The 26,407-nt window shown below is 44.8% G+C and overlaps 1 protein-coding gene across 10 annotated transcripts; it reads right to left on the bottom strand.

Annotated features, from left to right (window-relative positions):
- Positions 1-756: 756 nt before the first annotated feature.
- Positions 757-24,221, bottom strand: BMF (Bcl2 modifying factor). Of its 10 annotated transcripts, none has more exons than XM_030274501.4 (5): positions 24,068-24,221; positions 22,587-22,751; positions 21,332-21,652; positions 20,260-20,423; positions 757-6,926 (listed from the first exon to the last, which is right to left on the bottom strand). In XM_030274501.4, exons 3-5 carry the CDS (start codon positions 21,645-21,647, stop codon positions 6,825-6,827), a joined length of 582 nt encoding a protein of 193 aa, XP_030130361.1. In that variant the 5' UTR covers positions 21,648-21,652; positions 22,587-22,751; positions 24,068-24,221; the 3' UTR covers positions 757-6,824. The 10 variants fall into 10 exon arrangements, with proteins under 10 accessions (XP_030130361.1, XP_041572603.1, XP_072786221.1 ...); XM_041716669.2 differs by having other exon boundaries at positions 21,557-21,652; XM_072930120.1 differs by having other exon boundaries at positions 21,332-21,556.
- Between the last annotated feature and the right edge of the window lie 2,186 nt (positions 24,222-26,407).

Here is a 26,407-nt window from a genome sequence, read left to right as displayed (position 1 = left end):
TCCCAAGCACACTGCAGCAGCATTGCACTGGAGGAAGAATGGGATTGAAGGAATTTGACCAGCTCTATTACAAATAATTCATGATACACATATCACGATTGCTGCTCCACCCAGGTTAACTACCTTTACTTAGTGGAGGTAGTTTTTCCCAATAGGAACAGAGGAGAACTTGAAGACAGGCCTGATGGTTGCTGTGCTTGGGATGGCCAAGACGTTCATAAGTCTCTGTTTGAAGGAGTCATCACCACCCTACAAGGACTCTCACCTTCCTCTGCAGCCTCAGAAGACCAGTGAGAACCATATTTCTTTAACAGGATTACCTAGCAATGAGTCTTTATTCTTAAGGTCTCAGTGCCTTTGAATGTACCTGTGTAGGCAGTAGGTAAGTGGTCATCAATCAAAGATTACATTTTGCAAATTTGGAGGATGTACCTCATGTATTTTAACAAGATCTTCCTGATTTTAAGTGGGTTAACTGTGCAGTTCCAAGCAGCAGCAGTTCTCTGTCCAAGCATGGAAATAATATCTTCTTGAAGGACTATTTTATAATTCAAATTATCCCCACGGAAAGCAGTCCAATCTTAAAAGGAGATCTTGTCCTTGCCACAGGGCCTGGTATTAGGGTGCACATAAAATGACCTACCAGATATTTTCAAAGTTGAACAAGCCTAATTGTATCACTGATTTAGGTAACTCCAGAATAGGTCAGCTGTGTAAATGCCCTTCATCCCTTAAAAATAAATCAAGGACAACAGACAAATTTAACAATTTTATTAAAAATTGTACCAGTTATTAGAAAAAAAAATTCCAAGTATTAAAGTATTAAAAAGCACCAAAGAAGAAAGCACAAAGCAAATATACTGCACAGATACAAAAAAGGAGCTCTGCCCAATCATCATTGGTACAGGCAGGAGTCCTGGAGGCACACAACCAGGATAAACAAAATGCTACATTCTCACTGGGTCTCAGTCCATGGCAAAGAAGGTGTGTGCACTTCAGGACTAATCCAGACAGAAATCTCACAGGAGAGCATCGGGTTTACTTCTGCAGCAGGACAGTATCATATTCTGGTGAAAATCAGAAGTCATGGGAAAACCCCCCACTGAGAGGAAATTTATTAAGTACATTGCAAATTCTAGTTCATCTTACCCTTTTTGTTTTCCATATGAAGGACTCTGAACAACTTTGTTGTTCTTGTTTTTTTTTGGTTTTTTTAATATCCCACCAAAGAACAGTCATGCAGGAAGCAGCAGGGGAAGGAGAAGAAGAAAATGTGAATCCACATTTCACAGTATTCTTATCAGTGAATTTCACCTAGAAACGTGGGAGACTGTACTACATACCATGGAAGAGAACAGAAGAGAGCCACAATTATTTTAACCAAAAAAACCCCAATATCTACATACCCAAACTCAAATTTAGTGGCAGGATTTTCAAATGCACTCAGTAGAAACAGACATACATATCCTGTGGATTGTTTTAAAATTTCCCTTTTACAAGCCTAACTTCTGATATGTATTTAAGGACATACTGTCAATGTTGTCCTTTCATCACACCAATCCCTTCTCCTTTTGTCATCAAATACTCCTTTCAGGAGTATAGACTATATGAGTATAGATTATATCATCTAAAACTGAGTTGAGGAATCTGTGTTAATGCTCTCCTGGAGCCATGTCCACAAACTGGGGAGACTCCTTTAGATTTAAGAATAACTTTATACATGCAAAATTTCCATAATAGATTTTAAAAACAGTTTAACAATCTACCCTTCCCACCCCTCTGTTCCTCAAAGGCAGCAAAAAGTCTGAAGACAGAACTGAAACATGGCTTTAAAAAACAGCCCACAGACATTAGGTTTTGCTTCCCAGAAACCAACTTCCAGCATGGGATTCGCAGGAAGAGACCCTCCTTTCTGTGGCTAAGGGGGAAGGTGAGGCACATGGAAGAAAGAAAGGGTAGGGGATGTCAGACTGCATTCAGTTCAAGAACATACGCACACTCATACACACACACACACACACACACACACACACACACACACACAATTACATTCCAGTGCATTTGATGTGTTTGGTCTTTTCTGCTTTTCCTGGTGGAGAAGAGCTGAGCTGTGTAACACCTGTATGAACACATGCAAACCAAAGAAACAGAGACCACTGAAGTCTTTAGGAACTGTAAAAGATTGTCCTAGGATCTTTTATCAATTCCTTGAGGTATTTCTTCTTGCTAAAACAATCAAAGGCAACAGGTAGGCATTTTTGCAAATGATCACAAATGCCGGTTTGAACAACAGACTCTTTTGAAGGACATTATTAAAACCTTTGTTGCCAAATTATGCTAATACTCAACAGTACTTGGTTCATGGGCAGACCTCCCATTAATATGAACCAGCATTCCATGATTTTTATTTATGATGCCGCAGTAAATACTGCTGGTAAAACAAGGCAAGACCTCCACAAATCTGCATTCTTGTTTGATTCTAGCACATACACTGAGTGCTTTTCCTATTTTTCCCTTTAAAAATACCCTCAATATCACACCATTCAGCATGTAACAGTCTCACATTCCCACAGCTTCAGCAGAGATATGGGTGAGGACCAGCAGCAGAAGGGTGGAATTCATTGAACAGTTGATAGGGTCACATTGTAATAACTGCCTCAAGTAATTCTGCTTTTTCTTAAAAAAAACTGAACAAACCAACCTTTCTTCCTAGTCTACTAATGGGCAGGATCTGCGGTTTCCCAGAAGAGTGCCAAGTGCCACACTGAATGAAGTTCCACCTTGGGTACAGCTCCAGTGACTGCTATGGAGCAACTCCAGGACTGTAGTAACTTCACATACGCACATTGCCTATACCTTTAATCCAGGCTTGAGGGGACAAAATAAACAGCCAGTAGAAAGAAAGATGTCTTTGCAATCACACTTTCTACGCCAAGGAAGACTGGGTTCCTTGCCTCTATTTTCTTGCTGATACACAGCGCCAAAAGAAAGGCTGACAAGGAAGTTTCTTTCAGGATTCCTCAAACAAGAGTTTAGCCAACAAATATTTAGTAACAAGCTATTTAAACTGAAATACGTGATCAGTTATGCAGGAATTCAATGCTGCCAGGTATCATCAGCACCTTGAGAGAAGGCTGCAGCCCTATACAGATCCAGCAGCAGCACTTTCCATGCAATTTCATCCTCTCCTGCCTTTTTTGTATCCTGCTTGCAGCAGTTTGCAGCTATCCCTGGGCAGTCACTTTGTGATTACTGGCTCAGCTTTCAAGAATTGCAGGTAACAAAAGTAAAGCTAACTATTCCCTACTAGCACCAGGCTTGCTGGATCTTAGGATGGGCAGGTTACAAGATATTCAAAAGAGTAGGAAGCTGGGAAGGGATAGGAAGAACTCCATCCCTCAAGGAAGGACAGTTGAGTTCTGAAGCCATTTTGGAGATCTGGGGACAGCAAGTAAGATATTTAAAGGCCGCTGGCACCATCAGCAGCAGCTCAAGTTTTTCTTAAGAACTGCTCATTAAAAACAGGAATTTATTTTAGGAGAAAGAGCCAACTCTTCTTTCTAAATTGTTAGACTCTAGTTTAACAGCACAGAGAGAAAGAGTCCCATTCTTTACACCAGAACAAACTCATATCTAAAAACCTGAGCATAATCCTTTAGCACAGGATTTAAAACATGTTCTTTGGAACCATTTCTCCAAATAATCGACATATGTCCCTGGCCACACTGCAGTAGCTACTCTGCAGGCAAGATCTCTCGAGCAGGTGTTCAAGGGGCCTTACAAACACAGAATGGGTGACACATACATGAGTGCTGTGCATCCCCGTGTTTGTTGATAAATGTGTGAAACCATCCCACTATTTGCCCTAGTAGGTGAGACTTTAAATATGAAGTAGTTACTTTTCCCTAAGCGAATAACTAGCCTGCCCCTCCAAATCTACGTGAAGCAAAGTAAGACTTTGGGTTGACAGAGCGTATTTCCTTTCTCTGAGATACGCAGATATGGAATATAATTAAAATATATTATCAGTGGTTGTAAATCTCTGGCACCAGTAGCCAACACACATATTGCAGGAAGTTGGCCTTTGTCTAGCATTAGCTCTATGTCTCCAATGAAGTATTGTTGTTCAAGGAGGTTTTGAGACCCTGGCATGACCAATTTTGATAAGTCTGTTGTCGCAGTGGGAAATACGGACTGGCAAATATGTATCTTTCCCTGAGCCAAATGACTTTACTGAGGCCAGCAGCCTGACTGAGGACCCATTTCAGGTACTTGTTTCTCCATGTTAAGAAGAGTCTTGTCCTAGATAAATTGATCGGGTCTTAACACCAGAAAGTGGCAGTACCAGACTTATCTTTCCAGCTCAGGCATCCAGAGGACAGGCCTTATTGACCTGTTTGGCCATCGAGTCAAGGCAGAGGGAAAGGGGAAAGCCCACAAATGATTTTTAAATGTCAGAAGCAGTTGCTGAATTTTTCTGTAGTTTGCAGGGCTGTTATGATGTAGCATTGACTGTTCCTGATAAAAGGGTCCTAGCAAGCAGGAAATGGAAATGCAAGCATCACATCCAAAGGCATGCCACACAGGGAGGTATCATTGCTGTGTTGCTTCCTGAGCCTCCACACTTCCACTTCTGCCTCTTAAAGAGCTTCTTATTTAACAGTCTTCTCCTTAACATTTGACTTCTCAGGGGTCCCCAGTTCAATCTGTGCTTGCACTACATCTCAGGATTTCCCCAGCATTTAAGTCCTCTTTCTCCAATGACCAGCGTTTATATCAAGCAGACTGTGCAAAGCAAAGTATGGAAAGCCTTGTCTCTGGCAGCATGGACAGAGAGTGGCTCCCATCCTGCTGCAGCATAGTCAGCAACAGCTATCACTTAGATCACTCTGGGTAACTCTGTAGTGCACATGCTTAAAGGAACAACACAAAACCAAAAACAATTCCCCCTCCTAAAAAAAACCTCCCACCCTCCCTCTCCATAAAACCCACCCCCAAAAATATTACTTGAGATTCATTTATATGAATTATTAACCATCATGGACAAACATATTACTCTAGCTCTAGCTAGAAAAATAACAAAAAAGGAGAAAAAAAAGCTTTTCTCACATAAACTCTCTCCTTATGTTTAAAGAGAGTGACCGTGAAGGCTTGGGAACCTCTTTCAGGGAGGTAAAGTACATTTTGCCACAGTAGAGTAGGATGAAAATCAAAGAGAATGGGGCTGAGAGAAAGCAAGAGGTACAAATTTAACTCTGTTCAGCAAACTGTTACCAGACACTACAGTGCAATGATGAGATTATACAGATACCAGAGAAAGCAGGAATTAGAGACAAATATGCAAAGAGGGGTGGAGAAGGAAAGCATATGTGCAAGTAAACTACTCTTCCATACAGTAATGCCTATTTTTCAGAGTGGATTAAGAGCAGAAGAATTTCTCAACACCTGCAGCTGGACATTTCTAACACAACTGAAGAGCAATTCTCTGGACAGCTCTTCCTCATGCTGGTTGTATCATTTGAGACCTACAACAAGGTGCAGTGGCAATATGGAAATTTTCAGAAAAAACAGTAAGGTCTGTATTGCTTCTCTGTTCATGTTTTACCCCAGCTGTCACTGGGTCTGTGAACTAAGTATATTTAAGGCTACAGAGAAGCAGCTATCAGTATTTAAGGCTACTTCCTTTTAGTAGGGTAGTTTCCCTGTGCTGGTCCAACAGTGTCAGCCATATGGACAAACCTCTGAGTGCATACGAACTGATAGAAGATCTCCCTTGGAATAACATTACTGCTGCTAGTCAGTATATGCTTACAGCAGCCTCCAAACACTACACGCTAGAGTAATGGACAGACTGCTTGTACAGTGTACATATCAGACTAGATGCTAATTAATTTCCCTGTCAAAACCTGAAGCAAAATTATTGGATGCCTGGGATCTAAGCCTTCCTAACCAACCACATTATATAGTAAGAGAAAAGAAAATCAAAATAAAATAAACATCCATCATAAAAATACTAAAAACATATACATTAGCATTGTAGAAGAATGACATTTGTGCCATATTCCATGGATTTTGGCTTCCTGCTGGCTCATGGGCACTGAGAACACTGAACTGAAGGCAGGCAGTGGCAGAAGCTAATAGCCACCAGCAACTCCAAGAAAGTTTCTTTTTCAGACTGTTCTACTGATTTTTTTTTTTTTTAATTGATGGGAATGACAAAGAACAACTTCTTGTGAGAGAGCTGCAAGTGGTGCCCAATGGAATGGCTGAAGAGGTCAGATTTCTTTGTGATTTTCTCTCATGCAGGGTGCAATGAAATAAACAGTAACCAATGAATAAAACAAGTAAGCTGATGGAACCAAGCTACTTGAATGCTTTTCATCACTAAAAATGTGGAGGAATTGAGCATCTCTGCTCTAAAAGACACTCCAAGTATGTTTAGTCATTAATCCCAGGCATCATTTTTAACTAGCAGCCAAAATGTCACTCCTGCACTCTACCATCTACTACACAGGGCAGAGGAAGCCGTCGGTCTAGTATCTGCCTCCCTTGCACAGAGGTCACCGGTGCAGGGAACCAGCAGCAAGCTTTACCAAACACACCCACATTCTGGCTTTCCTTCAACAGTGTTGGACAAGAGCTCCCTGCCTCACGAGGCAGGCAGCAGCAAAGAAGAGTCCATAAAAACACCCAAACTTGAAGACGAGTATCAGAAAGTCAGAGTCCTCACATCCGGCCGGCGGTGTGCAATGTCTCGCCCCCGAACCAGTGTTTGTTCAGTGCTCCCTGCAGACTGGATGTGGCCTGAAACAGGCGGGCGAAGCTCACCTCTGCCCAGTGTGGTTCCTGTTCACCTCCGTGTTTAAGGCCAAGTTGTGTAGGAAGAGAAAAAGCTGCCACCACACTTGATTTCTGTTCTGCTGATGCTGTAGAGAAGAACAGTTAAAGCAAGGTTATTTATATTTCTAAAATTGCAACATACCACTTCTCTTTTCCAATAACAACTCAGTTACACTTTTCAAGAGCAGACACTTTAATCCCATCAGCATAACAAGGGGGTGCAGCAAGGGATGAGGGGAGAGAGGGAAATGATAAGTTCTCCAGAAATAATTGTAGCTCTAACATTACAAAAAGAAAAGAGCAGACCCTTTATGCATTGTGCACAAGAGGATTAAACTTTTTTTTTGCTTGTAGGATTTCGCAGAGTTTAGCCAAGTGCTGTTTTTAATCAGATTGGCTTCTGAGCCTTTCAAAAGCCCCAGCTGCATGAACAAACAACCTTTTTTTTTTTTTTTTTTTTTTTTTGAAAAAAAGCCCCCCTTCACCCCAAAAGTAAAAAAAAGAAAAAAATATAACTGGTGATCCATCTGTAAGTGATTTGACACCGTGAAGGTCAAAGGGTTAATCTTCAATTTAAACCACACTGCTGAGACAGCAAAACTCTGATTTCATCTAGTACAAGAAAACACATTCGTGCACACACACACTCCCCCACCCTCCCCCCACCACATTTTCCTTCCCAGCATCTCCAAGATAATACTGCCCTTTTTATAGCCACTTTTGACAGTAAGCCATAAATAATCAGCCTTGGAGCCCTTTCCTACTGACTGGAGCCAATTAAACCTTAAGCAAGAACATACTTGAAAACACACAAAAAACCAAAACCAAGAGGTTATTTCAGGTCCCATTGTCAAGGAAGAAACATGGGAGTTGAATTTCAGGGGGACACCAGACTACATAATGCAGCTTTGGGACAGGGACGCTGTTCCTCCTTTTGTTATATGTAATCACCCCTGAAAAAGTGGCTCCGATTATACCCCCACCTTCCTGCACTTTAATGGCATCTCATACAAACAGGTGGGTTTCTCCTTACATTGCCCAGTCTCGGATAGTATTTCACCTCAATAACCAACTCTCTATTAGAAGTCAGTCTTCATTTTCTCATCCAGAATTCCATATTTGCTAAGCAGGCATGATCATTTCTGGAAAACAAAACAAACCAGCCCAAATCTCCACCCCCTACCCCCCTCCCCAATCCCCAGCAGATGAGGAAACAGAAGATTGGCTTCCCACAACTTTGCCTCAGTACACAGGAGTTCATAAAAGAGCACTGAAGCACATTATATGAACAAGATGTTTCAACTCAGATTAGCCCAACAGGGCAGAACTACACAGTTGCAAGGCATTTTTTTACATAATCACAAATAAGAGAGTTGCAACTGGAGTTGGTGCATTGGAGATGTGTCAATAGACAGCTCTTCAAAGCCCTTCCAGATAGCCATTAAATAATGTTTGTATTCCAGTGTGAGTAGATCGGTGCCATTTGAATCACAAGCATACATAAAACAGGCTTCCAGAAAATCTGTATTCATCTTGCATCTTAGAAGTGGGTCGTTATTCTTGCCCTCAGGACTTAACAAGAAGAAGAAATGAGTTTGGAAAAGTTCGCATATATTCCAGTACACATTTCAAGAGCACTGTGTTTGTAGCATAACCTGTAAGCAGTGGCTCTAGAGCCTGCTATCATTTATTTCAAAGTAACTAGTCCTGGGTTCAGTCCTTACTGATTGCACAGGCATTACTAGGCTTACAGGTGAAAACAATATTTTAGAAACACTCCTGTAGGACTGGGTTTAAAACCACTAATTTGGTCTCAAAAAGCAAAAGCAAAGTTTCTGTTTTATGGCTCGCATCTCAGTTTGACCAGGTTTGCCCTTCCTCATCAAACTCCAGAGATTCTTAGCACCCTCCTCCACACAGCCACACTCATAAAACTGCTCAAACTGCACAGGGAACCACAACGTCCCCGTGACATCTAGGTATCATTTTTTTATCAAGCTATTACAGCTTAGGCAGATTCCTTAACAGAGATTTTTGGGTAAGACCTCAATGAAGTGGCATGCAAGAACAAAGTGGTCTTTAGCAGTTTCCATGAGCAAGGAACTATGCTAGGAGAGCATAGTGGACAAACATATTGCAGATGCTCTGAAGAAAATCTGCTTTGTTAGATGATTTTATTCTATTGGCAGCCAAGAGGGTAAAAAATTGCCTTATAGAGACTTAGTAAGGGAAAGGAAAAAGGATGTTTACAAATTGGTACAGAAATCCTAACTTTGATATACATCTCAGCTTCATTGGTGGACACTCTCTAATGGAAACTCTCATGGAATTTTTATAAAGTGGGTCAATCTGGGGGCACACAAGAGAAGTCCTGATCTGGCATGTACAGTTTTACTATTGCACACTGTTGGGAGTGTGAAATAGTTCTTACATAAACACATGTAAGAATCCCTATATTAATGTCCTCCTTCATGTAGGAAGCTGCTTTGTGCTTCCCATACAATAACAGGTTTCTAATTATTCTGGCTCCTCAAGTTTTATACCTCACCTCGGGAGAAAAGGATTACCTGCTCTTTCCAGCGATAAGTAAAGGAGGCCATGTTCTGAAAAAAACAGTGGAAGGACTGAGACTGAGATCATATGCCTTTTTTTTTTTTTTTTTTTTTTTTTTAAGGGGGGAACTTTTTGAGGAAGGTATAGAGGTTTGGTTTAATCTGGTAAATAAGAATTTTAGAACTGCACTTTATGATGGTTTACAGGCCTGCAAGAGAATCAGTGGAATGTGATAAGGCAAATACTGAGAAAACCTCTAATATGTATTTTACATTATATTCTATTGTGTTTATTTCACTGCCTCTTGAAGTCACTTTTTGGTACAGCATTTTTGTCCTTTTCCAATTAAAACTGTTTCCTGTATTTGCCTACAGGCAAATACACTCAAAGAGATTTCCATGCAAGAGCAGAATAGGAAATATTTTACCCTTGGTTCTCCTTGCTTGTAAGAAGCATAACATCTCAACTACATTGAGGGCAGCCTTCAAGGTTTTATTCCTAGACCTAGAGCTTGTTTGTATTTCCCTAGGTCTGCATTCAGCCAGCATTTTCTTCCATGGTGGTGTGGTCCCACACACACTTTCACTGGCCCATGTACTGGAGCAGCTCACTCACAATGTCCTCTCCCCACCACAGTGCTGGAAAGTGAACTAGAGCAGCACAGTGATCAAGGCCAGAACTAATCTGATAAAGAAGTTGCCTTGACTGTTTAACAGGTCATACTAAACTATCTGATCCATGGCATCATGTACTCAGTCTGATGCTTGTTCCAGGACTACAGAAAGATGATGACCTGTGAAGAGGACCAAGCTGGGACTACATGCTTCAGCAGCAAGCCCAGCTAATGGGGTTTGTAGTTATCGCTTCACTTCTGGGCTGATCTGCTTTCTGTGGTAATAATTCAGTATGGGACAAGAGCCACAGAACGGAATGGCAGATATTATTTGCAGTAATCTATTTATGGAAAGAACTACAAAATGTCCTTTTCACAAGTTTCTATGTCTTTTCCCTCAGATATGCTTCAGCCAAGACCAAAATTCTTCAATATTTCAAGATTGAGGGGTTTTTGGTATGGTATCATTTAGCTGTCAGAATGGACAGAAAACCCAGAAGAGTGATTCCATGAACTTGGCATATATTTTTTTTAATGTGATATGTTTAGAGACATTTTTCTAAGATTCATAACTATTGTGACACTGGTGTATCATTTCCCTAAGCTTCACAAGGGTGATTTGCCCTTTATCAAAATAACTCAATCCTCAGAGTCACTACTGCACAAAAATACCAGGGATGAACACTTTGCCACCTCTATGTGGGAGCAACAAAATAATCCTTTTGAGGCTTCCTTCCCAAGAAGGAAAGAAGCCCCTTTTGCCCTCTACACTAACTGTAACTAAAGAAGAGTAGACTTGTGAATACAGTAAGTCAACACAAAGCTGGAAACACATAAAACCATTTCCTATGGCAGCTGCTGCTTTTTAAAGGGGATATCCTTAAGAGACTGTCTGTCTGAAATGTTAGCATGAATGCTTCAATGAGTCACAAGAAAAGGCCATTTTACAGGAAAAGTGTTCTCTGCAGCAACAGTACATTAGTGAAGCCTCTTCCATGAACTGTGTTGAACCAAAAGCCAGACTACTTGTAAACAAACACAAAAAAAAAAACCATGCAAGACTTTTACTGGAAGCAAATGAAAGAGGAACATGACTGACCTGACACTTAGTTCTTCCCCATAATTAATTCCTAATACATGTTTCACACTGTAAGCATACAGATATGTATCTGGCAAATAGCACCCCAGACGTCAAAACCTTTTGTACTGCTACCAAGCCCTTGCACAGGGTGATCAAAGGGAAGATCAGGACAGGTGATGCACTTCAAAGAAAATGCTGTCCCTTTTGCACAGCCCCTTGAATCCACGAGCATAAATGTTTAACAGATTAATAAGACTCATTTTTACACTTGATATACACGTGCCGTTAACATCCCCATTTTAAAAAGTAAATATTCTTGTCATATACGCATGTTGTATGTGGGTCTGTCTGGTACACTCTGTCTACCCTCTTGAACTCATGGGCAGCTTCTGACTTTGCTTCATAGCTTCCAGACAATTAATGGCCATATTCTGATCCCATCTTAACTAGAAGGATGAATATGGCCATAAATGGTGCTGTGAGAGCAAAACAAGAATAATGGCATATGTATACATAAAAACATTATTCTTCCTTTAATGACTAATACACATATTAGCAACAAGTTGTTGGGACTGTATTTATTCACTGAATACAAAAATACTTGCACACCAGGAGCAGTTGCTGACTCATCGCTGAAGGCTGTTTGGCTGCCAGGTGGCTGGAGGCATATTGTGCTACCACAAAATATGCTTTAGCTTAGAAAGACTAGAAAGTCACAGTCCCCAAGGCAACAGAGGTTACAGAAGGTGTCCCCTACTGGAGAGAGAAATGCAGACCATTGGAAATCAAATACAAATCTTTCCAGCTGTGATTCCTAATGACCAAAGTATAACGCATGTGGAGAACCAGCAGAGTAAAAAAGGAGGCAGTAACAGAGGAAAAAAAATGAAAGAGGAGCTCAGCCACATGGTTTCTCATGGTAACACAACAAAGAGGATGAGAGACCTTCCTCGGGAAACACCATGTTTCTGTCATGCAATGACTCTTACATGGGACTGAACTTGTAGTAAAAGGAGCAGCCATCTCAAATATTGCTTCCTTTCTCATGAGCCTCCATCAGACTTTGCAACAAGATAGGGCAGCACGTGTGTTTATGGAGAGAGGACAGACAGAACTGGACAAAGCTAAAAGGATGCAGGGTGCAGGGGACCCCCAAAACCCATGTATGGGCTGCCCAGCCCAAGGATGGGAGCGGGCAGAGACTGGGGCACTGGCCCTGAGCAGCACACAGCGACGGCTCTTGCCCCAAACCTGCTGGCGGTGCAGCTGCGCAGGTGAGCCCTTTCTCAGCTTTCTCGGCGTTTGAAAACAAACACGCAGCCACTCGCGCCTTCCTCTGCAGCGCGGGCAGGAAGGGGAAGCAGACAGCCGCCATGGCAACAGCCAGCTGACGGCAACCTGGGAAGGGCAACCACCGGCCACCGCGTTCCCAGGCCCTCAGCCTTCCCCTCCTTCCCCATCCCGAGGGGCACGCTGGCTTATTTTCCACAAATACGGTAAATAAAGATCCCGCATTTCCACAGAACTGCGCTTGATGCCACTCTGTGCCTGCGGCACGGGGTCCGGCACGGCTCACCCCCGTGCTCTGGGTGTGTTATGTGTGTGGGTGTGTGTGTGTGTGAGTGTGCTGGAAGAGGTGCCCGGGAGCAGACCCCTGCACCGCCCAGCCACAGCCGGCAGCTGCAAGAGTTTTTGACCCTTTTAGGGGTTTGTTGACTGAACCTGCGTGTGATGGGGCAGAGCTGTTCCACAGCTCCCGGTGTTCATCGCCTGCCCTGAGCGGGCCGCGGGACCCGCTGACCTGTGTTTGGCATCCATTCCTTCACCAGCAGAAGGGAGGTGCTCCCAAAACTGCTCACTGCTGCGGAGACCCCCCCTAGTGATTAAAGTCTGCCTCGGGGTTTGCTTAAAATAACACTTTAAAAGTTTTTACAGGAAAAATATCCTGGCGCGGGGGGGCAGGGGTGGCGCGGGCCGCCCAGCTGCGCGGGGAGGCGGCGGGAGGGCAGGTGCAGGGCTGGAGCCTGCGGGCAGCGCGCTCCCGTCAGCAGCGCCGATGAGTCAGAGGCTAAATTTAGCGAGCGATATAAACACAGCCGCCGAGCGCAAACACGGCCCGGCCGGGCCCTCGCACGCACCGCCCGCTCCTCCTCGCCCGCCGGCCGCCCCCCGGCCTCGGGGGGCTCCAGCCCCATTGCCCTCGGGTCTGCCTCCCATCACGGAAAACCTAACTAGGGTTAACAGCAGTTGCCTCGCTGCTTGGTTTTGGATCGCTATTTTTTTCTGCCGTGGTCCGGTCCTCGGAAGGATTCCTTTTCCACTGGTGAGGCAGCTACTGAGGAAAACAAACAAACAAACCCCCAACATCCAAGCGGAGACTATAAAGGCTGGCAGGACATTCCTCCTCAGTGGCTTGAAACAAAAGAGAACTCTGCATTTGGGCACTTGCTTTCCTGCCTTTCCACCATAAAATTTAATTGAGTAAAATACAAACATGCACGCTCCTCACTGTAAATAATCAGTCCAAATATCTCATCATCCCCCTCAGAGATGGCACTATCTTAATAAGATCAACCAACCTAGGTGGAGGACTGGAGGCAGAACAACTAGGTTCCTATCAGCAATCCTTGTATGATCTCAGTCAAGTTATAACCTGCATTTTCTACTCTCACAATAAAAAATAAGTGAGGCATTACCACAATTATTTCTTAATTGAAAAGTAATTTCTCAGCTGTCACACTGCTACAAGCAGAAAGCATGTTACCACTGTCACAGTGCTGAGAGAGCTGAGGAAATCCAGAAGAACCTGTGGAGACTGAAGGGGTTGTGCAAGAGAGACAGCAGCACTGAACACTGATGTTGGAAACACTGCAGAACAATTCACCTTCACTGTCTCAAAGAGCTGTTTTGTGCTCTTTATTCTGGATAATCTTGGTCTTTTGAGGTTGTGGCCCCACTGTCTCAAGACAGTCCAGTGTCCAGTGAGATTCATGGCACACAGTTGCACAGAGCTTGCACAGCTCTCCTGCCACCCAGCTCCTTTATCCTCTGCCCACTTTCTCCACCAGAACTAGGCAGGAAGTTTTGCTTTTTAACATTATCCCCTATTTTAAGCAGGAACATACATGTAATATATCTAAATCTTTTGTCAGCTGAAAGCATAGAAGAGGCTAGATTAGGATGATGTTGAAGTTTTGTGGGTTTTATTAAACTGATATACAGTGATTATATATGACTTGCATTAAGAGTTTGTATAGTCCAGCCTCCAGCAGCAGCCTTACATGGCTGCCTGAGGAAAAGCTAAGGACAAGTACATGCAATAGCTTCCACTAGTACTCTCAGCATCTAACTAGTTTGAGCTTAGGATTTCCTGAGTCAGATCTGGTTTCTGTTTATTTAATGTCTGCTTCAATGGCCATAAACTTGTCTCAGTTCCCCTTGAACCCAGATAAAGCATTGGGATGGACAATATGCCTTGACAAGGACCTCCACAGCTTTCACCTGTTGCATGAAAAATGACCTCATTTACTTTGAGCTGGCTCCCACTAGTTTGACTTGATTTGCCTAGTTCTTGTACTGGGAGAAATTAGTCTATTCATCTCCTTCATGTCACTTTTGATTTGTTTAATATTGCTTCCCTCTTGGTTTGTATCTTTTTTTTAGGCTTAGCAGTCCTAGCCCATTTTTTCATATGGAAGTTCTATCATCTGTCTTGCCCTTCTCTGAACCTTTTCCAGTTCTGCTGCATCATTTTTGGATGAAGAAAACCAGAACTTCATATAACATTTAAGATATGGTAGAAACACGAATTAATACAGTGGCATAATTATGTTCTTATTCTCAATGTCTTTTCTTAGCATACCAAAGAATACCATTTCAGACTAGATGTGAAATGGTCCAGCATGTTTCTGTTAACCTACATGTCAAGTAATCAGCTCCACAGGCACCATGATTTCAAAATAGGTGCTAGGCAAGGGGCAGCAAATTGTTGTGTCATTTGTATGCATGGGGAAGGTACATGTCCAAGCCCACCTCTTCCTTTATTTGTCAAAATGTAAAGAAAGGGGGGGGAAAAAAAAAGAATAAAAGAAAAATCTGCGTCCATCTCCTTATATCAAATTTCTGACTCCACTGACCATAAGAATGGCCCCTTCCTTTCTTCAAGCCTAGGATTCCAGTTCCATAGCCCTGAAAGAACTTTGTTTTACATCTCAGGCTTCCCAAACTCATACCCACCCTAACCCCTTCCCTTTAAACTGGGCTCACTCACTTCAGGAGTTCTCTCCCTCACCATGTTTGTGCATCCTCAGCGGGAGATTTGAGTCCTGCACCAGTGGGCAACACACAGAAAGCAGAGCTGAAGAGGTGGCCCACTGCTGTGCACAGAGCAGTAAGGACCAGCCAGCAGGGAAGATCCTGAAATGCACTGACCTGCTCAAGAAACAAATGAAGAAAAACACGTACCTCAGGTCTCAAAGAGACTGTAGGTACAAGTGAAGTATGGAGCTGCTGGTGCTACAGGCTTAGCTGCAGGACAGTCTGAATCTCTGCATTATTATTGGGAAGCTTCCTTGAACATTTTCCCTAAAATATAAGCTCATTGGAAAGAATAGATTCCTGCAAACAATTCCAGTGTAAAAAAAAAAAAACAAAACCAAACCAACTGTTAAAAATGCCCTGAATGTCCTTAATAATGAAAAAAGCCTGATGGAGTTTGGGATAAATTATACACATGTAGTACCATTTTCTCACACCAATAAGTTTCTGACAAGCGGTGCAGGCTCCCTATTGCATAAGTAGAAGTGTCTCAGAGGAGGCCTTGATAACTCTTATGAGACAGACAGGAAGAAGTATGCAAAACATAACACGTTTCACTTTCAAAGGAAAATAACATTTCCTTCTGGACATTTTCAGTGTCATTAGCTTGAAGCAAAGCTAGGTACATGCCTAGCTGTCTGCCCACAGCCAGTGTAGATGCAGGCATTTGTGTTCCATGAGCTGCAGAACTCTGTTGCAGTGATGGTAAGACTTACTTGCTGAACCAATTGGGGAATTTAGAGAAACAAAGTTTTCTATAGCTAGATCCACAGAGGCTTTTTGAGCATGGTCAGCATATCTAAATCAACTGCAGGATTCCTGATGTGTTGGAAAGGGACTTTGTTGTTGTTTGTAATGCACTTATTTACTCAAGAAAGCTCAGTTCTGATTCAGCATCTGGTTCTCATTGACGCTCAGCTTTTTTTAAACTGAGCTTTCCAGATGGGTTGACTGAAGCACAAGAAGGTCAAGAGACTTGTCTGAGGTTATACAGCAAGTCAGTGGCTCTGCTTGGACCTGAGCCCAGAACTGTTCAAGGCTACCACTCCTTGGCTCTGAAAGAGACAATTTTATCCCCTGTGAAGTGATCTTATCTCCATGAAGAAGAAATACGATAAAAGCAGTCCCCTCAAAACTGCAGCCTGCTTAGAAAGAGTTATTTTATTTGGAAAAAGCTATAGCGTTCCAGTGCCTCTTTGGAGCCCATCAAACTGAAGGGGTGTGATACTGATATACAGTGTCATCCACCCCACCCCTGGATAACCCTGTGCTCCTCTGGGGCAGCTTTGCTGCTGCCGCCATTCCTGGTTGTGTACTCACATCTCATCTAACAACCCCTCATGTCATGGAACACACTCTCCATTCAGCACAGGTCAAATCCCCTCCTCAAGGCAAGGAAACCCAAATGCACTCAGGACCTGAAGCAGAGCACAGGCACTTATTGCCATAGCCTGGACATGTGGGGTATGGGAAGCACATCCCAGCCAACCAACCAGCAGGTCCCATAAGCTCAGCTCTGTTCTCCATAACCTCAGAGCACACTCTTGAAGTTCAGCCACAGGCTGGGCTACAGTAGCAGTTCACTAACTCCATAGCAAAGACACACTTGCTTCAAACTGAGGAGGAGATGGCAGGTACGGGCTTGGCTCTTGCAGAAAGCATGGCTTGGCTCTACCTTTGTTTTCCAGGGGCAGGGTGAAAAACATAGAACAGGGAAGTTTTCTAGAAGCTACACAACCTCAATCAAGTAAGAGACAATAAAGAACTCAAGTAGACATAGATGGGTCTCACATGTCATTCGCAGAGCCCTTGCAATCTAGATCAGCCTCTAGCAGGCTCTGCTACTTAGGAACACAGAGCATTGCTCAAGTCTTCTTACAAGAAATTCAGCATCTTAAGGAGATGAAAGACATGGAGTTCTAGGGAATGATGTGTGTGCTCTAGCACTGTTCTAGGGATGAAATAGCCAGGTTTTAAATTACTGTTTTCTGTTTAACATATTAATAGGAAATGAAACTCTGAAAGTGATTTTCATGCCAAAAGCAAGCATAGGTGCGGCCAATTTTCTTTTTCTTACTAGATGCATACCCAAAAATCTTTTGTATAGCCAACAACCACAGAATAAATACCATTTAGCTCCAGAAACCCAGAGAAGAGATAACAGTGACTCTCCAGGGCTCCAATGTAGGATGGGGTTAGACCGTGCACGCAGCAGAGTCCAATGACAATTCAGTGATGTCAGCTTCAGCAGCAATTGCCTGCTCAGTTTCTCTCTCAGCCAGGGATGTACATTAACCAGCAGCCTTTGTGTCAACACAGCCTTGCTGCTGCAGCAGCAGAATGGGAGCCATACCTGAACTGCTGGAGAGTCTCACAGAAGTCAAGAGCCATAAGAAGGCAGCTCTTGAGCTAGCTGGATGCACCATTCCAAATCTAAAAGCTTTTCCTAACTTCCACTGAAAGGGCACGCACATTTTCTTTTCACAGGTTCATAGATAAATGTTTTGTAGGCTTTGAAAACAGGCAGAGCTTGTTGAAAACCAAGCTTGCTCTCTCTCAGGACTTCACAAGACCACACTGGTGTGACTAACTTTGTGGTATTCTAAATCTGATTCAAGACACCACTCTGGAAAGTTGGTTTTGACCAAATGTTTGAGACAAGCTGAAATGGGGTTTTAAAATCAGGGGTTAGTTTCACAGCAAGATAAACGACAGCCCAGTTTTCCATGCCTCAGAGACTGCCCCTTCCAAACCACAGCACATTGTGAACCGCTCACAATGTCTCCAGGGGCGGACTGCCTGCTCCTTCAGCAACGGGCTGGGCAGAGTCATTGCACATAGGACAGAGGGGGTTCTCCACAGGGGATTCATGCCAAAAGCCAAAGGAAATCCTCCATGCAGGACTAGGAGGGAAGGGATTGGGCATGACAACAAAATACTCCACAGGGATCAGTGCTTTGGACACCAATATGTGGTTCAATACTCAGTTTCCTTGACAAACAAGAAAGATTCCCTTAGCAGATCCAAATGCCAAGGCCTATCCCAGGGTCAGGCTGTGGATAACCACCGGCTGAACTACTGTGTTCTCGGGTTAAGTTTTCGAGTTGGTTTGGGTTTTGGTATTTTTTTCCCTTCGTTTTGTTTTCAGATTTAACTGGCTAAAGGCCCCCGCTGCCGTCCCCTTTACAACTTGTTGCTGTTCCAGTTCAAACAAAGAGCGCGGAGCCCCTCCCCTGGCGGGCCCCGGGGCCGGGCCGCGCCGCCCAGCACGGCCGGACGCCTTTGTTTACTACGGCTCCACACGCCGGGCGGCGCGGCCGGGCCCGCGCCGGGAGCCCGACCCGCCGGCCCGAGTGGGGCCGGGGCGGGTGGGCGCTCCCGGACGTGTTTCCAAGGCACGGGCATCAGATAGGGACACTCCCCCCAGATGAAAGGGGTCAAGTTACAACCAGTTCCACCAGTTCAGTGCAGGGCTCCTCTGCCAAGTTGGTTAAACCTTCCCTTTCCTGTGAGACAGCCTGGCGAGAGAGCGGGGCCTGCAGCTAACGCTGGCGAAAAGGCGCCACCAGGGAAAACCCCATTCAACCACAAACAACACGTTAAAAACCTCGTGGTAGCTCTTTATTCCTGCAGTTTGCTAAATGACATTCATAGCCCCGTCTACATTTCTACAGGCTAATCTTCCTTTTCCTTCTTTAATCATTCACCTATTAGGAGATGAATAGTCACAGAATTTCCTCATCTCACCTGACCTCCTCAGGTGACACAGAGAGGACCGAGCCTTTGCTAAGCCACAAACCACACTCTCTGATCAGGACAGAGATCCTCACTTACCTTTGAGAAGGGCTGCAAATGATCCTACAGTTAAGAGAGGACAAACTCGGAGTAGGATAAATTTTTTGTCCCTTTCTGAAGTCAGCAAAATTTCTTCATATACAAGCAGATGCACACCCTCCTTGTTGGGCTTGCATAGAAGTGGCAAACTGCTGCCTACTGCCAAGCTTCTGCCACCTCTGACCATCTCTGTATGGGCCGAGATTTCCATTTTATCTCTACTCGAAGAGGAAGGAGAGCAAGGAAGAAAATAAGAACCAAGGATTCTGGGGGCAATGGTTATTTTGTTTCTTTGAACAGTGGTGTTTGGGTTTTGGTTTTTTTTGTTGTTGTTTTTTGGTTTTGTTTTTTTCTTTTTGTTTTGTTTTTTAAGAAACCAAGAATCTGGAGTGTGTTTTTCAGACTGATAGCATCTTATAGGTGCTTTTCGTGGTGAGGAAGTTAGTCACAAGTCTGAGACACTAGCTACGACTGTCTTACTAGTAGCTGCTAGCAAGTCTAGTATAATCTAAATATTCTTTACAACATTACACAGAATTACTGTTAGACAACAAGGAGTGTCAGAACAGACTCCAGGCTTGTTATCACCAAGACAAGGAGCTGACATAAGCCACTGATGGCTACATGTTCCACAGAAGAGAAGGTGCTGGTGGTGAGGAGAATGGAGAAAAGTAAAAACTGTAATAAAAAGCAAGAGGAAGATCCCTGGGAAAAGCCTCAAACTCCACTGCTGATGAACAGGAAGAGCTGGAATAGTAGAAGCTAACACAGAAGAGCTCCCTTCCTGGGCAGTAAATGAGTAAATGCTGATATTCATATTCTCTTCCCTCCACCTGCCAGTCTTTAAGAAGAGCAAGCAATCTAGCATAAGCAAAATCCATCAGGATACTCCTGCCATTTTATCACTATTGGCAGTCTGCTGTCTTAAACAACAGTTCACTTAGCTGATGCCTGGAGCAAGTCTTCAGAGTAGCACTCTTGGACAGGTAAACCCCCACTTTCCCCTCCAGAGACACCCTACCCTCTGAATGTGGAGCCGGTGGAACTGGTCGGCAATGCACTGCAACTTCCGTGCAATTTGCACCTCAGCACGTGCTTCCCGCTGACCTTCCTGAGGTTCCTCCTGGAGGTGCGGATCCAACACAAACCCAGCTGGAGGGACATGTAAACGGTAACCAGCACTCCCTACAAAACAGATCAGAAGAGTCATTCTTCCAGTGCAAAGAATATCTTTTCTGCTCAGTACACTTCATGTACATAGTCCTAAAAGTCTAGTTCCTGGAGGCCAAACAATGACTGTATACTGTAACACAGTGCAGTAAAAGATTTGCCCAGCTTTCATACAAACCTATATTGATTAAACAGAGCATTGTGTTGATTCCCATAGTCAAATGAGTGGCAGGATCTTAAAACTGATTCCTTTTGCTTGTTTACAGCTCAGCCAAGCACTGTAGCTTGGGGTATTTTAAATGAGTTTTGCAGTTTTACAGAATCTATGCCTCAAGTTATCTCCCCTCAAAGGTACAAGTACCTTTTGTGTCGGTCTTTTCTCAGTTTTCTGTCATTTAGTGATTTTAGTGATTTGAATTAAAGCTTAATTGGATACACAAAGCTGAGTGTATCCAAAACCCCTCAGTTACTAGTAAAATACTTATTCAGCAACTTTAACTCCAGTGAAGAGCCTAAAAGCTATAACTTTTTGCGTCTTCTCTCCACTGAAAAATTCTAGGAGTTTCCACTTCCTATGTGGATGAGACAGACCATTGGTAGTTAAAAATGTAGGCAAATTGTAGAATATGAAGTACGGTGAACATTTAGACATCTACCAGTAAAATCAAACATGACAGAATAAAGCCAAAAAGAGAGAAAGGGAATATTAAAGACAGCAAAAGCAATGAGCAAGTGTCTGGTTCTTGCAGTGGACAAGCAAGGGTAAGAAAATACAAGTTGTCTTTCTTGAGGGAGTAGGACTAAAGCAAAATAGTTTCAGTCCTTTAATAAAACGCCCTAATGAAAGAGACCTTGCTTGATTGGGGAAATGCTAAAGGGACAGTTTCTTTGCTGCAAAGCTAGTGACACAGGAGTGCTCTTACCATAGAAGAGTCTCCTTGGCTCTTCAGTGACTCCACAAGGCAACATAACATCCTGACTGGAAGAGGATGGGCTGAGTGTTTGAGTTGCCTTGTCCTGCTGCTCAGGATGCCTGATACCGGGACCACAGCAGTGTGTGAGGGGGAATAGTTGAAACCTCCCCAGAAGGCAGCTGTAGGACTGGTTCTGTGTGAAAAAGCCAGTTGCAGTCATCTCACCAGGCTGACCTGCAAGTCCAAAGTCATCAGAGTGAAACACGTCATCGTCCAGCCCATCCAGGCTAGAATAGTCCTCTTCCAGGTAGCTGGGGCGATCCATTGCTCCTGCAATAAAGGGACATTTGAGGAAACAGCTAAGACATGACAAGAATGTTGTCCAGGAGAGAATGCCCTCTTCTCCAACAATAAAACATAACCAATTTTACCAGACCTTCCCTCTTCCCTGCTTTCCAGTGCTGCCCATCTGCATGGACAGGAGAGGTGAGGGACCTGTGGTGAAGGTCAAGGCTTTGCAGAAAGTCCTCAGGTGCTAGGTCAGAGAGAGATAAAGTTCACACGTGTATAAGTCCACCCACAGCTCCAATTCCACACCTGCTCACAAGTAGAGAGCCAACCCCCAACCTCAGCACACAGAAACAGAAAAGATGTTTAAGAAGCAACCCGTATTCTTCTAATAGCCTCATGGCCAGTCAGCTTCTTTGCGGTCTGCTTTGTTTTGGCCTGCCATATTTGGACTTTATGGTATATCCCGTTCACTTTTCCCCACCTATTTCTTATTGATGAAGAAAAGCTCTTGTAATCATAAGGCTGCAAGGCCAGATTTTTAAGAAACACCAGTGGTTGTAAAACTTAAAGAGTTGTCAAAGCCACTTCTGTGAAGCTCTCCATTACTTCTCCCTATGAGGGCAAACTTTCCTTTCAACTTCTCATTTCTCCCCTCAGCTCAACTTAAGACATGTCCCAAACTCGGCAGTATAGTCACTTCCTTATCCGTCTTACCCTCAAGCCTACATGCACTGTTAGTGCAATGGTTCATCCTACTACTAAAGAAAAACATGGCTGGTGTCAGTGTTTAAAGCAGGATTTCTGTAGCTGCCACAGTAAACACTCCTGAGCCCTGTTATAGCACAAAGCTGAACAAAGACGACAGAGGGGAAAAACCCCCATGAACCCTAAATCACTATTTCAGAGCTCTTTGTACACATAATGCAATTAGAAGCAGTATTACCAAAAATGCCACAAGTCCCTTTACTGTTACCTGTGCATCTAACCCAATTGGAAGACAGACTCCTAAGAGATCCATCTCCAGGATTTCCACCCAGTTCCAAACAAGGCAGTGAAATTCAACTCTTCATGTCTCTTCCTTTGCTCTGGTTTGCGAAGCATTTAACAGAACGGAAGACTAGCAAGAGGAATTTCAGGCCTGAAGGAGACATTAATAATAATTTTATAAGGATGTGTTCAGTGCTGCCCTTGGTGCTCCCATCTCCCCCCAGGTGAGCAGCATGCAGGACACCAGCATGCTAGAGACAACAGGACCAAGCAGTGCAAGAACTGTTTCTGCAGGGCTCTGGCTTGGTGGCACTATGGATATTTAAGTTGCTGAATCTCAGCAGTTCACTCAACCGAGCCACAACTCCCAAAGAAGTTTCTGCAGAGCAGAACAGGTACCAGCCCCACAGCTGGATGCAGCTCTGCTGGATGACAGCAGTGACAGAGCACTCATAACATTCTCATCCATGGCTTAATGTAGCACACTGAAAGGAGTTATGGGCCCCAAGAGGCAGGCATGGATGATCTCCTTGCCAGCTCTTCTGCTGGATCAGTCACCTGACAGAGAGGCAGGCAGGAATGTATTTTCTCTTTGCAGGAAAGTTTGCCAGATCTCATCTGTCAGCCTCACTGGGACACGGGCATTCCTCAAGGAAAGTGCAACAGAGGCACAAACCCCAAATAAAAGCTGGTTTAAAGAGCAAGAAGTTTTACTCGACCTCCTGCAATACGGTCCGACCCTTTTGCAGAGCTTTGCAGAGAATGCCGAGGTAGCGCAAAGGACTGCTCGTCCTACAACTCCCTGGAACTCCTCCTACAACCTCCAAACGCAGCTCACGCTGGGAGCCACAGACACCGCGCAGCTCGGGCTACGGGTCTTTGCCCGGGCAGCACCCGCGTCTCCAGTGCCGTGTCCTGCCCACGGCACTTCCTCGCACAAGCCAGCGGCGACAGCCGCGGGCCGGGGCAGCGCACGCCCGCGCTGACAGGCGGCGGGCCGGGAGCGGAGGGAGGGCTCAGCGCACACGTGCGTGCCAGCGTCTCAAAACAAAGCTGGCCGGCCTCGCTTCGCCGCCGCTGGCCGCCCTTAACTCTTCTCCGCCCGGACTCTAGCCCGCAGATGTGCCCCCGGCCAAGAGGTTTAACGCGGCTCCTCCGGGCAGCGCCGTGGGACGAGACTCCCGAGCTCGGCGGGCTGCCCGGGAAGGGCAGCGCTGGCTGTGGAATCAGCCATCGCCTACATCAGCGAATCAGCCGCTTTCTCAGCGCCCACCGAGCTCATTCCTCGCCCGCACCCTCCCTCTTTCTTCCCGCTCCCCAGCAGGCGCGGGACTCCGGGCAGGACTGGCCGGGCTGAGGCTGCCCCGAGGCGAACCCCCTTCCCTGTCACGATCGCGCCCGGCCTCGGCACCGCCCTCGCCGGCGACCTGGCACAGAGCGGCCGGCCCTAGTGGCGAAGGCACTTACCGGGCACTCACCGAGAACCGGGACGGGCGTCCCGCGGGGACGGGGCGTCCCGGGAGGAGCCGCCGCCGCCGCTGCCGCCTCCACACCGCCAAACTGCGGCCAGCGCCGGCGGGCGCGCCGCGAACAGCTGACGGCAGCCCCGCCCCCACCGCGCCCCGCCCCGCCCCCGCCCGCCAGCCAATGGGCGGGGAGGGGCGGGGCCGGCGCGCGGCGGAGGCGGGGCTGCCCAGGTGGGAGCGGCGCGGGCCCGGTGCCCGGGAGCCCCGGCGGGACGCGCTGAGGGCACCTCGGCTGCGGCCCGGAGTGCTCCTGCAGCCAGCCCCGGCACCGGCTGAGGCACAGCCCCTGGGCTGGCCTTAAATCTGATGGCAGTGCCGCTCCAGGTAGTTGATTTCCAACAAAACTTTGGTTTGTCAGCTTTAAATGACTTAGAAAGTTCTTCCTGACTTGTAAAGTCTGAGCGATGAGGTGTGATGGTCGAGGAGTTCTTCGCAGAGCGTTGTGCTCTTTCCTGTAGATGAGTACGACTACAGGACTACACAGGGTTAAAGAATTAAACTAATAAGGATAATTTCTTTATAGTGCTTTCTGTGAAGCCCCCTCGGTGAGATGAGGATAAAAACCCCAAGCCTCATGCTGCAAACAACAGTTCGGTGCATTTAACTTTACTCTGCCAATGATTTATCAGCTCCCCCTGTAATCAGTGGCAAAATCTCCTCATGTTAAGAGAGGCAGGACCCAGCTCCTTGGCGCAGAGCAGCACCCTGTCAGGCTGTTTTTAAAACCCTACGTAACAAGATCGCTTGGAAGGGAGGTTTTAAAACCCAGCTGGCAGCTGAGTAATGTTAATTGCTGTCAAGTCTGCCACACAGTTACTGAGGTTTGTAACTTAAACTCAGGGGAGGGGTTAGATTGCAAACCGATGGCTGGCAAGGTGAGGCGAATTACTACGTTTTCCTCGTATCACATTGTCCTGGGCAGGCTCACAGAGCCTCTCCAGTTAAATGTTTCAGAGTCACTATGATTTTGAGTGAGGTATTTACAGTTGCCATTAATAGATTAACCGGCTAATAATGTTCATTGTCTCCAAGAACCCATTTCTTTGTGGTTCTTGTCCAAGTGTTCATTTCACCTCTTTTATTTGCCAGAAGGCTTGAGTCTCCTTATTTACGAGAAGGTCAGATCATATTTGACTTGTACCTCACCACCAAGTAAAAAAGAAAAAAAATACTCTTTTCTTTAATTTTCAGTAAGGGGCAAGGTTCCTAAATTAATTAAGCCTCACTGTTCACTTTTGATAGTCAAGGGAGTTGTGAGTAGGAGAAGAAGAAATTGATATTTAAAAAACCAAAAGGCAACAAAAGGCATTTTATATCTTCGAGATGGTCAAATTTTATCACACTGATGGTCAGACCCTGGCCAAATGCCAGCTGCTGGAGGGCTACTTCTAATTTGAATGTGCATCACTATAAATAAAAAATTAATGTGCTATGATTCCAACCACTTATGTCTTCCAGACTGAGTAATAACTGCCTGCTGGTTAGGCTCATTAACAGTAAGAACAGTACCTGATCGGCTTTGTTTTCATCTCATTGTACTGCAGTTGGGGCCACACTTTATATCCCCAGAGGCTGCATTTTGGGAACTCCTACTGTGTAGAAAATGTATGGAAACCGAAATCTATGTATATAATCAGGCTGGATGGCAAGAGGGCTCAGGAAGGATATTTGTGCCTTTCAGTGATTAAAAAAAAAGATATGGCAGCATTTCTAAGAGAGGGGACTCAGAGGGATTCCTTGAGGAAATTAGACATTGTTAAGAAATGGCTCCGAGTAAATAGACCGAAACCAAGACAGAGACAGCAAGTCTGAAATGGAAAATTGTGAACCAGGGGCAAGTTATACCACCAACCTCACTGCACTCAGCTGAGAGAGTTTCTACAATAGTATGGAGACAAGCTTCTTACCTGGGAACAGGAGCCCAAGGGACAAGTTTTCTGCCAGAGAGTTTTTGCTCATTAGTGTACATGGTGACATTTTGATTCAAGAGATTAATCTTAAATCACGTGCAGCAGTGTCCCTGTGACATCTGTGGATGGAAATAATGTGCCATCCTATAACCCTTCTGTCAGCCTGCTCTACTTCTCAAAAGAATAGTGAACAAAATTGCTTCTTTTATTTAGTTATCCCCCCTCCCTACATATTCCTCACATGTCTTCATAACTATTTCTTATTTTACTGACAAAATGCTATTGTCAGCATTGTGCTGTAATTGCAGAGTACATTGTGATCTTAGGCACGGGCCTTGCAAGCTGCTCTGCCTGGGTGGGCTTCAAACCCA

The sequence above is a fragment of the Taeniopygia guttata genome, chromosome 5 (genome assembly GCF_048771995.1).
Source record: "Taeniopygia guttata chromosome 5, bTaeGut7.mat, whole genome shotgun sequence".
Classification (NCBI taxonomy): domain Eukaryota; kingdom Metazoa; phylum Chordata; class Aves; order Passeriformes; family Estrildidae; genus Taeniopygia; species Taeniopygia guttata.
This window is presented reverse-complemented; position numbering and strand designations above follow the sequence as displayed.